Source organism: Lepidochelys kempii, chromosome 6 (assembly GCF_965140285.1).
Source record: "Lepidochelys kempii isolate rLepKem1 chromosome 6, rLepKem1.hap1, whole genome shotgun sequence".
In the NCBI taxonomy this organism is placed as follows: Eukaryota; Metazoa; Chordata; order Testudines; family Cheloniidae; genus Lepidochelys; species Lepidochelys kempii.
In genome coordinates this window covers 10,711,188-10,729,681 of record NC_136385.1, presented here as the reverse complement: position 1 = coordinate 10,729,681, position 18,494 = coordinate 10,711,188, and the positions used below count along the sequence as shown (strand labels likewise).

Here is an 18,494-nt window from a genome sequence, read left to right as displayed (position 1 = left end):
GCTACCACTGAGAACAGTCTAGATCCATCCTCTTTGGAACCCCCTTTCAGGTAGTTGAAAGCAGCTATCAAATCCCCCCTCATTCTTCTCTTCTGCAGACTAAACAATCCCAGTTCCCTCAGCCTCTCCTCATAACTCATGTGTTCCAGACCCCTAATCATTTTTGTTGCCCTTTGCTGGACTCTCTCCAATTTATCCACATCCTTCTTGAAGTGTGGGGCCCAAAACTGGACACAGTACTCCAGATGAGGCCTCACCAATGTCGAAAAGAGGGGAACGATCATGTCCTTCGATCTGCTGGCAATGCCCCTACTTATACATCCCAAAATGCCATTGGCCTTCCTGGTAACAAGGGCACACTATTGACTCCTATCCAGCTTCTCGTCCACTGTAACCCCTAGGTCCTTTTCTGTAGAACTGCTGCCTAGCCATTCGGTCTCTAGACTGTAGCGGTGCATTGGATTCTTCCGTCCTAAGTGCAGGACTCTGCACTTGTCCTTGTTGAACCTCATCAGATTTCTTTTGGCCCAATGCTCTAATTTGTCTAGGTCCCTCTGTATCCTATCCCTACCCTCCAGCGTATCTACCACTCCTCCCAGTTTAGTGTCATCTGCAAACTTGCTAAGGGTGCAATCCACACCATCCTCCAGATAATTTATGAAGATATTGAACAAAACCGGCCCCAGGACCGACCCTTGGGGCACTCCACTTGATTCCGGCTGCCAACTAGACATGGAGCCGTTGATCACTACCCGTTGAGCCCGACAATCTAGCCAACTTTCTATCCACCTTATAGTCCATTCATCCAGCCCATACTTCTTTAACTTGCTGGCAAGAATACAGTGGGAGACCGTGTCAAAAGCTTTGCTAAAGTCAAGGAACAACACATCCACCGCTTTCCCCTCATCCACAGAGCCAGTTATCTCCTCATAGAAGGCAATTAGATTAGTCAGGCATGACTTGCCCTTGGTGAATCCATGCTGACTTTTCCTGATCACTTTCCTCTCCTCTAAGTGCTTCAGAATTGATTCCTTGAGGACCTGCTCCATGATTTTTCCAGGGACTGAGGTGAGGCTGACTGGCCTGTAGTTCCCAGGTTCCTCCTTCTTCCCTTTTTTAAAGATGGGCACTACATTAGCCTTTTTCCAGTTGTCCGGGACTTCCCCCCGATCGCCATGAGTTTTCAAAGATAATGGCCAATGGCTCTGCAATCACATCCGCCAACTCCTTTAGCACTCTCGGATGCAATGCATCCGGCCCCATGGACTTGTGCACGTCCAGCTTTTCTAAATAGTCCCGAACCACTTCTTTCTCCACAGAGGGCTGGTCACCTCCTCCCCATGCTGTGCTGCCCAGTGCAGTAGTCTGGGAGCTGACCTTGTTTGTGAAGACAGAGGCAAAAAAAGCACTGAGTACATTAGCTTTTTCCACATCCTCTGTCACTAAGTTGCCTCCCTCATTGAGTAAGGGGCCCACACTTTCCTTGACTTTCTTCTTGTTGCTAACATACCTGAAGAAACCCTTCTTGTTACTCTTAACATCTCTTGCTAGCTGCAACTCCAGGTGTGATTTGGCCTTCCTGATTTCACTCCTACATGCCCAAGCAATATTTTTATACTCTTCCCTTGTCATTTGTCCAATCTTCCACTTCTTGTAAGCTTCTTTTTTGTGTTGAAGATCAGCAAGGATTTCACTGTTAAGCCAAGCTGGTCGCCTGCTATATTTAGTATTCTTTCTACACATCGGGATGGTTTGTCCCTGTAACCTCAGTAAGGATTCTTTAAGATACAGCCAGCTTTCCTGGACTCCTTTCCCCCTCATGTTATTCTACCAGGGGATCCTTTATATTAAAGTACTGTACTGCATCTTTTCAGATACATGCATTGACTGTTCAGAAAAAGAAATATCCCAAGGGCAGATAAATCCTTCGCCTGCCCTTTCTTTAACTCCTTTCCATGTAACCTGGATATAAGATTAATAGTAAAAATAGTGTTCCAAATATTGATTAGTTCAGTAGAAAACATCAAAGTGATTTGAATAAACACTTATTAAAGCCAAGGTGCTGTCATTACAGGCACAAAACTGTTAGGATAACATACAACACTGGGAACCATTTTGTACATTTCCAAAAACTTGATCAAACCGAGCGTTGGCGTTTCTGTGGTGGAATTCTGGAAATTAAAAGGAAAGGAAGTGGAGTTATTATTGCACAGATGAAGAGTTCTCCAAGTAACTTGAAAAGGAAAGTGTACCAAGCCACACTACTACTGTGCAACTCTCACAGCAACATTAAAGCCTGGTTTAACTAGTTGTAGTGTGTGTGGGAATAGGGTTGTAATATCCCTTTAAGTTGTTTGTGAGCCCTCTGATGGTACTTACTGTGATCTGTATTTTAGAAGCCATCTGAAAATCAGTCTGACCACAGTGTGCACTCAGCTAGGTCGTGTATGTTTATATATAAATAATAAACATGTTTTTGGGGGGCTGGTTGTGTCTGATAGTTTCTTCAAATAATTTTTGTTGTGCACCATGCAAAAGACATGACACAAATTATAACATTTTAGATATTTATACAACTATGAAATAAGTTCTGATAAATTGAGCCCTTTTCTTGTTCTTATTTTGGCTAAGAAGAATGCAGGGCTAGTCCTACAGACTTCTTAAATTGTAACTGTTGTCCATATAAACTATGTGAAAACATTACATCTGGATCTGCCATAATTTGGTTGACTATTGCTTTTGTTTGATTTTTTTTTCATGCATGTGATATGACTACTGTCAAATAGATACAAATTAGAAACTCAGGTATGATATTTAGCAGTGTAGCCCAGTCACTGGAATTTCACCTCTGGGAATGATCTTCTCTCACCTTAATGGCACTTAGAATATCCTGAAAAGTATTTTCTTACTTACAGCCACTCACATCCCAGCTCCAGATCTGATTGTTAAATAATTTATTAATTTACTAATAGACACTGTTATGAAACTCAATCCATATTTATTCTGGTGAAATGTTTGAAAAGGCGTCTCTCACACACTGATGAATTACTAAGAAATGTTCTTTGCACCGGGGGCCTGGAACTCAGGGTGCTGGGGGTGCAGATGCAGCAGCCCCCCCGGGTTGAAGTGGTTTCCATCCTACACAGGGCGTCCAGCCCCCCCACTGTAACATTGGTGCGATACCCGCCTTTGCACAAGGGATGGGAGCCACCAACCAACAGGGAACCGACTTCACCTCATCTCCCCTAAAAAGAACATGAGTCCTTGTGGCACCTGAGAGACTAACCAATTTATTTGATCATAAGCTTTTGTGAGCTACAGCTCACTTCATCGGATGCATCACGATCATCCCTGTTGCATCCGATGAAGTGAGCTGTAGCTCACAAAAGCTTATGATCAAATAAATTGCTTAGTCTCTAAGGTGCCACAGGTACTCCTTTTCTTTTTGCGGATACAGACTAACAGGGCTGCTACTCTGAAACCTGTCATCTCCCCTAGTGGCTCCCCGGGCAACTCGCTTCCCCGACCGAGATGCTTAAGGGTTAAACCCACAGAGCTCGGGGTCCTCCGCAGCCTAGACAGGCCCAGGCATGACTGCGCGAGGGGGCGGGCGAAGGGAGGGACCTTCTCGTGCCCGCCGCGGAGACCCGGGGGCCGAGCCCGGCCCGAGCGGCGCGTGCGGGAGCGAGCCCCCTCTGCAGGCTGCAGCCCCGGCGCGCGGGGCGGTGAGCTGGGCCCGGGGAGGCGCCGCCAGAGGCGGCCGCGGAGGGAGGGAAGCGGCCGCGGAGGCTGCGAATCGCTGCCCGGGGAGGAGGCTGCTGGTGCCGGAGCCGAACCGCGCCTGGACCGGAGCCACCCCCCGGGAGGGTCCGCGCCCCAACCAGCGAGAGCCCGACCGAGCCCCCCCGCTCGCTGACGGGGGCAGGCGGGACCCTTCCCCGGTGCGGGGCTGCGGGGGCTGCCGGGTTCTGACCCCTCCCCGCAGAGCAGGCACCGGCCGGGGCTGGGGGGCGGCTCCGTTCGGTCGGTTCCCCTGGCCTGTGCCACGGGGGCTGGGCCCGGCCCGCTCGGGACACCGGGCTCGGCGCCGGGCCGGGGCCGCTGCACACACCGGCGATGGGAGCGCCGGGGGAGGCTGCGCTGGGTCCGTGGGTACCGCGGGGGGAAGGTTCCTTCTGTGAGCGCCCCATCGGGCAGCGTGCTGGGGATCCAGCCCGGGGCCTCCAGCGCTACCAGCCTGGGCTGCTCCTGCTTGAGCTGCAGCTCTCTGGCTGGGGCTCCCAGGGTCTGTGCAGATGGCAACTGAAACCTGCAGCCGGGCTGTGCCAGCTGATGGGGCTCAGCCTAGGGGCAGTTTAATGGCAGTGCAGACATTTGGGCTCCTGCTGGAGCCTGGGCTTTGGGACCCTGCTCTGTGTAGCTCAAGAACAAATAAAGTTGGTCCAATAAGAGATATTACCTGCCCCACCTTGTCTCTGTAATATCCTGGGTCCAACACGGCTACAACACTGTAACCCTAATTCCTGCCCAAGAAAGAGGGCAAGCCCAGGGAGGGAGCACCTGGGGAGTGAACCAACCCTGCACACACCCCACAATGCCACTCCAGTGCCCCACATTCACCCTGCAGTAGTGGCTCCAGCAGAGTCCTATGGGACTGGCTGCCCCCAGTGCCCTGCTCTGGGCATTTTATCACGGCTAGAGCGGTCATAGTGCTACTCAGGTTTGATCTGCCCAGCCCTCCAGCATGGTGACAGAGGGTCAGGTGTGCAGGCTAAACGTAAGTGGGGCTGTGACCTGGTGCTCCAGGTTGCTGCGACACTCACTGACGTTTGATCTGCCTGTCTCGTCATGACAGAGGGTCAGGAGAATGAAGCCTCAGAAGTGATGCAGCTCTTTGTGACAGGATACAACACCCACAGCAGGGGGCCAGGCCCAGCTCTCGGCGCCACCACTGAGTGGTGAATCACAGACACAGAAAACATTGTCCATTACTTTTTTTACACTGCGACAAACCTGAACCCATAATAATGGTACAGACTTTCAAACCCCCCCCCCCCCAGCACCCTCCCAGTTCCATGGACTACTGTACTTTTGCATCATCTGCAACAACTCTTCCTCTACCAATGTGTAAACTTTGACATGCTGAGTTGGGTTGTTTGTCCTTTCAGATGTCACTGACGTTTGAGGATGTGGCCATGTATTTCTCCCCAGCGGAGTGGGCGCTGCTGGGCGAGGAGCAAAGGCAACTTTACAGACACGTCATGTGGGAAAATTACCAGACTCTGGTCTCGTTAGGTGAGGAGCTGTGTCTGTGAGATCAGGGCCGCAGTGCACTGGGTGCTGCACAGAGACACCGTAACTGAGGTGGAGCATTGGTGTGAGTGGTTGGGTGGAGAGGTGTCTATGGGAGGAGGGGGGCATGGGTGTGGATGGATAGAGGCATGTTTAATTGAGGAGATCAGCCAGTTCATGGGGAGACAAGGTGGGTGAGGTAATATCTTTTATTTTGCCAACTTCTGTTGGTGAGTGTGAGAAGTTTTTGAGCCACCCAGAGCTTTTCTTCCGGTCTGGGAAAGGAAAGCTTCTCTCTCACCAACAGAAGCTGGTCCAATAAAAGGTATTACCTCATTCATCTGCTCCCTCTAATGTCCGGTGACTGATAGGGCTATAACTACACTGCATGTCTTCAAGGGGACGCACTTCCACCCATAGTCACTAGGGCTCCACAGTTTAAGGCAAGAGAATTCTGGCTCTTGTAGTTCCCCAGGCTGAGCACATGAGCAGAAAAGGGCCCTGTGTTCTGCAGGCTACAGGATGAAAGGCCAACGCCACAGTTAAGGAGAGAGACAGACTGGGTTCATCTAAGCTGGTATACAAGACCAACACCACAGCCGTGGTTTGCCTGGGTCAGTTGACTCAGGACGTGGGACTCAGGCTGGAGGGCTAAAAATTGCAGTGTATATGTTCATACTTGGATTAGAGCCCGACCCTGCTGCAGTCCTTAGGGGAGTGGAGGCGGGGCTAGGGCGGGGTGGGGGTTTTGGTGAAGGGGTGGAGCAGGGATGGGGCTGGGGCAGAGCAGGGGCTGGAGCAGCATGCAGCTGCGTAGGGCACCAGCAAATTTGGTGCCCCAAATTTCTGGGTGCCCTACGCAGCTGTATATTTTGCATATAGGTAGGGACGACCTAGTCTGGGACCCTCCCTCCAAATATTCACTCAGCAATTTTGCAGTCCCACAGCCCAAGCCCCTCAAGTCCAAGTCATCTGATCCAGGCCAGGCAGAGGTTTTTAATTCCTATGTAAACATATCCACAGGAGGGAGAGGGTGCTGGGCCATAGTAGAGTAACTTTCCTAGGACAAGGAGAAATATCCAACTTTTGCCACGTGTTCCCCCCAATCCATTCAGACACTGCAGTCCTCTCCAGCTCCCCTTTCCACAGGTGCCAGGTTGTTTGCAACTCAATATCCTGCCACTACCGGGCACCAGGAGTTTTGACCATAAGCTGCAGTTCATGTTTCCATGGAAAACAATTGCTATTAGCCTTCACAATTAGCTCATAGCCTAATTGGCACAAACATTGCATATGGAGCTGCACAATGTTCTTAGAAGTTCTTAGGGGTGATGCTTTTCTCTAAACAGGAATCCAAACCCCCAAGCCAGTGGTGATCTCCAGCATAGAGCGAGGGGAAGAGCTGTGTGTCCAGGGTCCCACAGAAGATGAAGATGAGGACGTCCTGAGTGGCACCCGCCCAGGTGAGGAAGGAGTTAAAGTGTTGAGCAGGGAACAAATGATAGCTTAAAGGCAGCTGGAATCCTGATACATTTTGGCCAAAGTGACAATACATCCGGGAATGTTAATTTTTAGTCTAATGTCGTTGGGCTTTTTTAGAACAAAAAGAAAAGGAGTACTTGTGGCACCTTAGAGACTAACCAATTTATTTGAGCATAAGCTTTCATGAGCTACAGCTCACTTCATCGGATGCATGAACAGTATCACATTGTCGGTTCTCATTCAATTAATGATCCACTGTAATCACCACATTCTTTTCTGATGCGCTGCTGCCAAGCCAGTTATCCCCCATTTTCTATTGTGCATTTCATTTTTCCTTCCTAGGTGAACTATTTTGAACTTGTTTCTTCAATTTCACCTGGTTGATTTCAGACCAATTCTCCAGTTTGTCAACATCATTTAGAAATCTAATCCTGTCCACCAAAGTGTTTGTAATCCTTCCCTGGCTGTCTGAATCATTGTCTGAGCAGCACTTGGGAATCTCCCTTCCGAGTTCAGGCCCAGTTTTGTAAGGACCTAACATTGTTCCATTGCTTTTTGGGGCTCTGGATTGACATTAATAAGGGATTTCGTTATTACTCTCGAGGACTGGTTGGGAGGCAACATCATGTTGTGGGAGTGAGGAGACCTGGATTCTATTCCTCATTCTGCCACTGAGCTGCTGGCAGACCTTGGACAATGTTGTATTAATTCATATAGACTACATGGGCCCAGAGAGACAAAGGTGTTAACATGACACGGTTATGGCCAACATTAAAGAGTGTTAAATAAGATTTGGGGTTTGGAATACAGAGATAGAACTCTGTGTAGTACCGTGGAGAACACCATGAAAAATTCTTTCTATTCTTTTATTAAAGATTTAGAAAAAGAAGGAAAAAGAGTTAAGGCATTTGAAATGTCAGGTATGACCTAAGAACTTTTATTTTGACAATGTCCCTTGTTTCCTTTCCCTTTACCTGGAGAAATTCTTCAGACAAAAGGCCTCTGTTTGAAAGTCTTGTTGATGGTATTAAAGATGGTAATAACTGTCCTTTTGGGGAAAATAGAAGCAGCTAGTTGAAATGGGCTGGAGCTGTTGCTGATATTATTAAAATCCGATCTTGTTTCCTGGGAGACAAAACAAGAGAAACCCACTTAAGACGGAAGAGAAAAGAACAGCATGGATAGAACATGTGGCTTCTGGCTCAGGTTTACTCTTACTTGCCACTTCATGGCTGGAGAAACACAGGCATGGCACACAGTCTGATCAGCCAATTGGAGACCTGCCTGGCAAACCTGTCAAGCGTTAGTCTATTCTGGACAATGCGTTTGGCTGCCTCTTTGATCACAGGCTTACAACAAGGTTGCAAACTATGACAGTTTTTGCCACCTAAGCGAGACTCTTATTTACTAGAAGGCAAAGGGAGAAGAATAAGAAAGAGAAGAAATATGGTGGAGAATGGAAAGAATTCATGAGTTAGGAGGGACGGGAACAAAAATCTCACATTCCAGATGATTTTGGGGAGTTAGCCAGAACTGGTAACAGTGGCAATATCCTCCAGCTCCCTTTCTCTGGTGCAGTCTTGTTAATACATCTCTTAGGATTAGGATGAAGAAGATCATGGGTCCCAAAATAGGATCAGGGTGGCAGCATGATGGTATCGCTCACTGCAGCAGTTGTTGGCATGCTCCTGCAGTTGCTGTTTTTTCAGTCAGCAAGGGTTGCATTCAGTCCCGCTCCTTTATTTTCCCCAGAAAGTGTTTTCATTTGAGAAACCCCAAAAGGAAGTAATGGGCAAAATAGACCAGCCCCTCATTGTTTTTCTATCAGGCCTAAATTTTAACTCAGTCATTTTGGTTCGTTAATGTCCAGTTCCACAATTCTCTTGTTTACAGCCATCATTTTAACACTGTCCTTGATTTGCATTATAGGCCTTTATTATTTGGACTAGTTCCATCATCTTGTTTATATTTTGCACCGTTTCCCATCAGTATTTATTGTTATAGGATATTGTAACACTTTATAAACTTTCTCACAGTTTTTACAGTTAAACTGCCAATAAGGGTAAATTTGTGGGCCCAATTATTAAAACAGCAAGTTACTCCTTTGACTCAGGTTCTCTCCCACCCTTTCTGTATTTAGTATATAAGCTCTTCAACATCAGGGCGATCTCTCTCCAATTTTGTGCAGCACCTGGTGCTATGGAACCACGATCTCAGTTATGCTACCACAGTACAAAGTAACTGTTGAGCCCCAAATAGCTTCCCCTCTTGTGCATTGTGGAACCCGCTGTCCAACAGTGACCATAAATGAGTAATTTACGTTGCAGGGGAAAGGGCTTCTCTCAGTGATATTCATTCGGTCTATGTGCTGTCAACCAAAGACCTTGGTGCGGGTTTTCCAGATGCAGAGGAGACCTGGGACTGGTCAGCAACTGAAAGCTCTTTGGGCTTCTTCCTCACACAAAGCTCTTCCCCTAGAACAGGTAGGGAACCAGCTCTGCCCTTTCCATCAGTGGGAGCCAGAGAGCTCATTTCAGGAATCGTCCATCAGCTGCAAACTCTCCCCTCCCAGAGCATTACTATAGGGATTGAAGCCCAAACACGAGAAGTGCTACAGCTCCTCACCCTGATATCCCCCTAGAAACCCCATCTCTCCCCTTACGCAGATTCCCCCAGTCTCTCCCCCTCCCCCATTTTCCATAGAACACGGAGCCGTTGGGATCCCATCACAGTGTGAGTGTTCCGTGTGTGTCCCTCAGGAGAGGGGTCCTCAGTGCTGGTGTGTGGTGATGCTGATCTCCCCAGTGAGACGGGCCTCAGAATAGGGAGAGGATTGTGGGGGCTGATTTTCATGTTGACTTGGAGGACTGTTATCAGGGCCTATGGGACACTGACCTTCTCCTCTTCCCACAGCGCTGGAGCCCCTGGGAGTGTGGCCTCTTGCACTCAACTGCAAAGGGTCAGCCGTGTTCTGAAGGGAGGGGTGTGGAGCTTTCTCAGGCATATCCCCCTACTAGGAATATTAGTGGTATCCCTTTGTGAGCAGCACAAGAAATAACATCTGTATTCTGTTCCCCACCAAGCAGGGGTGAGGAACCTGAGCAGGGCTGCGGGGCAGACTCCTGAGGAATGGTGTGGCAACCTGGAGCCACTCAGGCCTTTCCCAGGGACATCAGGGAAGAAGCATTCCAAGAAATCTGAGTGGGGTAGACACCACAAGAGGCAGTGCAGGCCACAAAGGCAGAGGAAAAATCTGATCACAAATGAGCCAGCAACCTCAGTAGGCCATCAGAGGAGATCCAGACCATACATAAAGCCTCCTGCAGAGGTTAAAGCTGAGCCCAGAAAGAGCCTGTTTACCTGCCGTGTGTGCAGAGAAGAATTCAAGGTGCAAAGAGACCTGATAAGCCACCACCGGATGGTTCATAGGAGACAGGAACTGTATCACTGTAGTGAGTGTGGGGAGAGCTTTAGGAGAAAGAAGGAGTTCAGAGTACATGGGAAAGCTCACAGAAAGAAGAGAGACCATCCCTGTTCTGAGTGTGGGAAGATATTCCACCAAGTATCGCATCTCATTGCCCATCAGAGAATACATACAGGAGAGAGACCCTATTGCTGTGCTGAGTGTGGAAAAAGATTCTTCCATATATCAGCTCTTAACATCCACAAGAGAGTCCACTCAGGAGAGAGACCCTATGCCTGCGCTGAGTGTGGAAAGCGATTTATGGATTCATCAACATTTCGTAATCATCAGGCAATCCACTCAGAAAAGAGACCCCATCGCTGTAACCAATGTGGGAAAGGCTTCAAAGTTATATCAAGTCTTACTAGACACCTGAAAATCCACAGCGAAGAGAGACCCTTCTTGTGCCATGAGTGTGGGAAAAAATTTTGTCTACGAGAACATCTGATCAGACATCAGAGAATCCACACTGGGGAGCAGCCCTATTGCTGTGCTGAGTGTGGGAAAAAATTCAGTCTCCTTCAAAGTCTCAGGAGACACCAGGAAACCCATATTACGGGGAGACTCCATCGCTGTGCTGAGTGTGGGAAAATATTCCGTCATCCAGAAAATCTCTCTAGACACCAGGGAGTCCACACTGGGAAACTCCATCGCTGCACTGAGTGTGGAAAAGGCTTTGTCTATATACATCATCTCACTCGCCACCAGAGAATCCACACTGGAGAGAAACCCTATTGCTGCACTGAGTGTGGGAAAAGTTTCACCCAATTGTCTGCCCTCACCAACCACCTGCGAATCCATTCAGGAGAGCGACCCTATCCCTGCACGCAGTGTGGGAAGCGCTTTGCTCACTCATCATCTCTCACTGAGCATCTGAAAATCCATTCAGGAGAGCGACCATATTCCTGCATTCAGTGTGGGAAGCACTTTGCTCGCTCATCATCTCTTACTCAGCATCAGAGAACCCACCCAGGAGAGCGACCATATTCCTGCACTCAGTGTGGGAAGCGCTTTGCTCGTTCATCATATCTTACTAAACACCAGAGCACCCACTCATGATAGAGGCTTCTGACCCTTGTGTTCAATGGAGGGAACCTCCTCAATCTCTCACTTCACCCTGTTCCCAAAGCCTGTAAAAGAGGGAGAACTTGCTCCCACTCTGAAATGTTTCCACCGCTTCACTAAGTAGACACGAGTTTAGGTGCTGGGTTTGTTAAAATAATTTGTATGGTCCTGGAGATGGGAGCATTTAAGCCAAGAGGTACTGAAACATTGCATTGTGGGCATTATGGGCTGCAGCTAAGAGAGAGATGACTGGAGCCAAGACTGCACTTTGGAGGCCCTGGTTTATCCCAAGCCATTTGTTCACTGCGGCTCCCATCCTCTCAGGCTCCACAAATTGAAGTAATTGTTTTATTTGTTCTGGGATTTTTCTGTTTGGAAAAAGGAAAAATGGATAAAGATTCTGGCAGAGACTGAAAAGGAGCTTTCATCTCCGTAGTTAATGAAAGGTTGTGACATCCCCTGTGTGCCCCTCATAGTACTGAATCAAAAGGAAGGTTGTTTTGATTTGGCTTTGAGAGAAAATTATGAAGCAAGGTGTCCTGATAGTTGGCTTCATGCAGAATGCAGCCAGGGCCCTGTCTTCACACCTAATTGCCTGGCAAGCAATACCAGCTAGGACCGGAAGGTTGGAAATCAGAGTTTCCGGATCAACAAACAGCATGCAATTTGGTTATGGCCTGCCTTCTTTGTCATCTTGATGGTACATGCAAATGCTTGACATCTATGGATGCTGCTGTCGTGATCAGCCTTGACTACATCACTTACCCATCATCTGATTCATTGTGCCATCAGAAGTCATACACTAGAAAAAAAGGCAAGTGCAGGGATGAGAGATGTCAGTTACTTCCTATTATAATGGCTTTTTTTTTTAATAACTCAAATTTGTGTTCCTGGATGAGTTAGTGGCACTGTAATGCCACCTAGGGCTTGTCTACACTAGAACTTATCACTTACCAGAACACTCATCCACATCCCTGAGAGATGTAAAATATACTGTCCTAAGCACTGGTGTAAACTGAGCTATGTTGATGGGAGAGCTTCCCTGCCAACATAGGTACTGCCTGTCGTAGAGGTGGAGGTGTTCTGCTGACAGGCAAGCTCCCTCCCATTGGGTTAGAGCGTCTTGAATTCTAGCTTGGTGTCTTGAACACTAGTGGGAGCTATAGCACTTCTAGTGTACAGTAGCCCTAACGCTTAGGGCTTGTCTACACTACCTGCTGTATCGGTGGGCAGCAATCGATCCAGCAGGAGTCAACATCAGTACTCCGCCAGAACGAGGAGAACAAGCGCAGTTGATGGGAGGGCGTCAGCTATAGACTTACCGCAGTGTCTTCACTGCGGTAAGTAGATCTAAGTACGTCGACTTCGGCTACACTATTCACATCGTTGAAGTTGTGGTATCTTAGATCGACCCCGCGCGGTAGTGTAGACAAGCCCTGACATGTACCTGGATCTCAGCCTTGACACCAAGTGGCAAGGAGTGCAGGAAAATCTCTCTGGGTAACTTTGCTCTGCTTTGCAGGCTGGGACTCGGGTTTGCTGCTTGTTGTCTGTGTTTTCTGTAAACAACTTGTGGAGTTGCAGTCCCAGCCCAGAGTGTGACATGGGTATGAAACACCCAGGGGTCATGGGGCAAGGGCAGAGGTGGGATCCTGCATGGGAACAGGCAGCCCAGAGAGCATGGTTTCAGGAGAGGGAATCCTAAATAGAGAGGGAGAGAAACTAATCTCAGCAACATCCACAGTTCAAACTGAGCAGCAGTACCGGGCTATTGTCTCCCCATTCCTCAAGCTGAGGTAATTTGTGGCCATTCTTCTCTGTCGGAAGGCGATGATGAGATGGGACTTTATGTCACTGTTGTCTCGTCGTTCCTGGAGGGAATAAAATAATAGAAGAGAAATACGAGTCTGAAATGGCTGCACTGCCATGTAAGTGAAGATCTGCAATCTTCCCTGCAGTGCTGACTTTGTTATGTTCCAGTCACTCTTGGGAGATGATGTTGGGGAGAAGCATCCATCCTGCCTTTCTTTCTGGAGCTGGTTATGCCAGCTGCAGTTCAGCTCAGTTGTAATCTCCTTTTAACCATTATTTCTACTAAAGAAATGGGGGTGTAAGAACTCTGAACAAGTTAAAATCATCCAGAAAACTCTGTGCTCATGCTAAGCTTTATTGTACAAATTTACTAGTAGTTCAGTTGTTCGAACCTTTGTTCATTGTGTATGCGACATCTGTGAGACACAAGATGTATGCTCTGTTAAGGTTTGCCAAATATGAACTGTGTGCGAGGTACAGTTGATGCAAATATTTCTATGGTTTTATGCTACTTGTGTGCTATGGCCTACTACTAGCTAAACTGCTATGTGCATAATTAGCTAAGAAAAGGTGTGTAAGGTCTGCAGAATCTGGACTTTTCTGTCTTGTAAATGAGGAGAATACAAATATGAGCAAAACTGAGCTCATAGTTTGTAACAGAGTGAAGAGGTATCCGCTGCATAACATTTCTCCAAAGTGGGTACATACTTACCTTTCTGTATTACTGTGACAGTCTGTACCTCTGTGTTCACCCCTTACCAGGATAATGATCAATTTTGTACAAAGTATGCCTTTTGAGGTATTATTTTAAAATTCCTAATGTGCTGAACATTGTCTTATGAAAATATGGGAGGCAACATTCTATGTAAAGTTATGGTTCTACTGTATGATGTTACTTAGACATGTCATAGTTCTGGAGAAAACCCACAGACCTGTTCTTCAGAGACAAAAAGGCAGACTGACCTCTCAGCCAAATATCAGCTAAATCGAATGGACTTTCACCTGGTTAAGTGGCTGTTATTTGGCTAGGGGAAAGGGTGTGAGTGAGAAATCTGCATTTTAACAAAGGAACAGCTTAAGGTTTCCGTCTAGACAGACCGTATGTCTCCTAAAATTCGGCTGGGGATGATTCTTTCACAAGAGAATGAACTATAAGAAAGGGGAAGAGGTGCCCCCAAATAGTCCTCTCTTTCTCTCTGCTCATGGCATCATTGACACCTGAAAGACAAAGAAAGTAACACCTCACTTGAGGAGGGTCCCAAGCTGAAAGGATTCCCGCCAATAAAACTAATACAATAGGTGGTGAGAGAGACTTTTGTTTTGAATCCATTTAGCTAGTTACGTTAGATATTAGTTGTGTTTTACCTTTTATTTTATAACCAGTCCCGACTTTTATGCCTCATTTCTTGTAATCACGTATAATCTTTTTTCTGTCGCTAATAAACTTGGTTTATTGTTTCATCTAAAACAGTGTGTTTGGATTGAAGGGTTTGAGAAACTTTATTTGAGACCAGGATTTGTGCCTAGCATTTTCTGTTAATAAAATGATGGAGTTTATATGAGCTTGTATTGTCCAGAAGAAGGCTGGACAGGACCATGTGTTACATTTCTGGGGGGAAGGTCTGGAACTAGGAATTGGCTAGTGTTGCTCTGCAGTGTAATTCAGGAGTCACTGGCTATAGGTCTCATACAGTGTTGCTGGGAGTAATTTACATGCTGGAGGCTGAGAGAGCAAACCAGGAGTGGTTGCTTTCACAGCTAAGAAGTGTAAAAGGCACCCCTGGTTGGAGACCAGATGGGATACAGCTGTTCAACATTCTGGATGGAACCGTGGTTAAAGTCACAATTCTACTGACTTCATTTCCAATCAGTAAATCTGTTGAGTCTGGTTACCTGACATTTCGGCTCACTATCAAACCCCAAAGTGAATAGTAGTTATTGTACCTCTCTCTCCTGCTGGTGAACCTGAGCTGTGCTGTGACTAACCTGCCTGAGGAGTACATGTTAGCTAAACAGTTTGCCAGCCCCAAATGGCTAAAACTCATGAGACTGTTCTAAAAAAAGGGAAGTTGGAGGTTTTTACGTGCTTTAGGTTTCTGAGCTGTTAGGGTGCACTGGTTTCATGTTTTCAAGGTTTCAGCCAATCATAACCTCTCCACAGACCCCTTATACGACAACCTTTATACAATAGTGGCTGCAACAGTGGCTGCAACAGTGATCTATACAGTTACAGATTCTGGAATGTGTTTGCCCCAAAAGTAGCTATTGTATCATACTGGCGGCCTGTGACATGCAGGGGGTCAGATTAGATGCTCTAATGCTCTCTTCTGGCCACAAAGTCTCCTCATTTCTGAAAAACTGAGTGGAGCACTGGGAGCAGCGTCTGATGTTTTACGGTGTAGCCGGCTTGCTTCCGAGAATGAACACTCATTGAGTGGGGAGATCCGCAGGGAGTAGCTCAAACCTCCAAAGTGCCTGGCCAGCGGTAGGACATTAGCACAGCAAGGGAGGGGTGTGGCAGTGACATCACAAAGGCCTTTTGCAGGACCTCAGACTATTGGTTCAAGGTGGTGGGGAGGTGGTGACCTCACAGAGAGATGCTGACATCAGCCAGGCAGGACAGGGGTGAGGGGCCAGGGAAACCTCGGTGATGCGTGTGGCTTTGCTTCAGCAAGTCTCCTTCTTGAGGTCTCTCTTTGAGGACTGAGAGAGTATTAGGGTTCACGTACGTGAGCGCGAGGAGGAACCTCTTTCGAGTTTTCTCCTTTCCTTTTACTGATTTGAGTAGAAAAAAGACGTCCCTGTTTAGAAGGTAAGAGCCTTCTCAAAGTTTGAAACTTGTTCAGTCTGATCCAGCTGGTGACAGTTGAATTCTAGGCATAGAAAACACGATCTTAAGGAGGCAGAATTTTATTCCACACCTAGAATTTTGTCCCTTAGAATCAGGGTATGTCTACACTACGAAATTAGGTTGAATTTATAGAAGTCGTTTTTTTAGAAATCGTTTTTATATAGTCGATCGTGTGTGTCCCCACACAAAATGCTCTAAGTGCATTAAGTGCGTTAACTTGGCGGAGTGCTTCCACAGTACCGAGGCTAGCGTCGACTTACGGAGTGTTGCACTGTGGGTAGCTATCCCACAGTTCCTGCAGTCTCCGCTGCCCATTGGAATTCTGGGTTGAGATTCCAATGCTTGATGGGGCAAAAAACATTGTCACGGGTGGTTCTGGGTACGTGTCATCAGGCCCTCCCTCTCTTCCTCCCTTTTGTGAAAGCAACGGCAGACAATCGTTTCGCGCCTTTTTTCCTGAGTTACCTGTGGAGACGCCATACCACGGCAAGCATGGAGCCCGCTCAGCTCACTGTCACCGTATGTCTCCTGGGTGCTGGCATACGTGGTATTGCATTGCTACACAGCAGCAGCAACCCATTGCCTTGTGGCAGCAGACGGTGCAATAGGACTGGTAGCCTGAAAACCATCCTCATCATGTCCGAGGTGCTCCTGGCCGCCTTGGTAAGGTCGGTTAGGAGCGCCTGGGCAGATATGAGTGCAGGGACTAAATTAGGAGTGACTTGACCAGGCCATTCTCTTTAGTCCTGCAGGCAGTCCTATTGTACCATCTTGTGGTGAGCAGGCAGGAGATGTGGATGGCTAGCAGTCCTATTGCACCATCTTCTGCTGAGCAGCTAGGAGATGTGGATGGCTTGCAGTCCTTCTGCACCATCTGCTGCCAGCCAAAGATGTAAAAGATAGATGGAGTGGATCAAAACAAGAAATAGACCAGATTTGTTTTGTATTCATTTGCTCCCCCCTCCCTCCTTCCCTCCGTGAAGCCCTGCTTGAAATATCAGAGGGAGGGATAGCTTAGTGGGTTGAGCATTGGCCTGCTAAACCCAGGGTTTTGAGTACCCTTGAGGGGGCCATTCTGTGTGACAGTTGTTTTTGTTTCTCCTTGATGTAAAGCCACCCCCTTCGTTGATTTTAATTCCCTGTAAGCCAACCCTGTAAGCTGTGTCATCAGTCACCCCTCCCTCCTGTCAGAGCAGCGGCAGACAATCGTTCCGCGCCTTTTTTTCTGTGCAGACGCCATACCACGGCAAGCTTGGAGCCCGCTCAGATCACTTTGGCAAGTAGGAGCACATTAAACACCATGGGCATTATCCTGCAGTATATGCAGCATCAGAACTTGGCAAAGTGATACCGGGCGAGAAGGAGACGTCAGCACGGTGACGAGAGCGATGAGGACATGGACACAGACTTCTCTCAAAGCACGGGCCCTGGCAATGTGGGCATCATGCGGCTAATGGGGCAGGTTCGTGCGGTAGAACGCTGATTCTGGGCTCAGGAAACAAGCACAGACTGGTGGGACTGCATAGTGTTGCAGGTCTGGGACGATTCCCAGTGGCTGCAAAACTTCTGCATGCGTAAGGGCACTTCCATGGAACTTTGTGACTTGCTTTCTCCTGCCCTGAAGCGCATGAATACCAAGATGAGAGCAGCCCTCACAGTTGAGAAGCGAGTGGCGATAGCCCTGTGGAAGCTTGCAACGCCAGACAGCTACCGGTCAGTCGGGAATCAATTTGGAGTGGGCAAATCTACTGTGGGGGCTGCTGTGATGCAAGTAGCCCAAGCAATCAAAGATCTGCTGATATCAAGGGTAGTGACCCTGGGAAATGTGCAGGTCATAGTGGATGGCTTTGCTGCAATGGGATTCCCTAAGTATGGTGGGGCCAAAGACAGAACCCATATCCCTGTCTTGGCACCGGAGCATCAAGCCGGCGAGTACATAAACCGCAAGGGGTACTTTTCGATAGTGCTGCAAGCTCTGGTGGATCACAAGGGACGTTTCACCAACATCAACGTGGGATGGCCGGGAAAGGTACATGATGGTCGCATCTTCAGGAACTCTGGTCTGTTTCAAAAGCTGCAGGAAGGGACTTTCTTCCCAGACCAGAAAATAACCATTGGGGATGTTGAAATGCCTATATGTATCCTTGGGGACCCAGCCTACCCCTTAATGCCATGGCTCATGAAGCCGTACACAGGCAGCCTGGACAGTAGTCAGGAGCTGTTCAACTACAGGCTGGGCAAGTGCAGAATGGGGGTAGACTGTGCATTTGGACGTTTAAAAGCGATTAGACCTCAGCGAAACCAATATTCCCACTGTTATTACTGCTTGCTGTGTGCTCCACAATATCTGTGAGAGTAAGGGGGAGAGGTTTATGGCGGGATGGGAGATTGAGGCAAATCGCCTGGCTGCTGGTTATGCCAGCCAGACACCAGGGCGGTTAGAAGAGCACAGGAGGGTGCGGTGCGCATAAGGGAAGCTTTGAAAACCAGTTTCATGACTGGCCAGGCTACGGTGTGAAAGTTCTGTTT

General features: G+C 47.9%; 1 protein-coding gene across 1 annotated transcript in view; it reads left to right on the top strand.

The window, feature by feature from the left end:
- Window positions 1–3,579: 3,579 nt before the first annotated feature.
- The window catches only part of LOC140913656 (uncharacterized), a 30,674-nt gene continuing 15,759 nt past the window's right edge, over window positions 3,580–18,494 (top strand). The window contains 5 exon segments of the mRNA XM_073350416.2: window positions 3,580–3,725; window positions 5,169–5,295; window positions 6,642–6,755; window positions 9,102–9,257; window positions 9,858–11,293. Coding sequence (XP_073206517.2) covers window positions 3,591–3,725; window positions 5,169–5,295; window positions 6,642–6,755; window positions 9,102–9,257; window positions 9,858–11,293 — 1,968 coding nt within the window. The 5' untranslated portion in view covers window positions 3,580–3,590.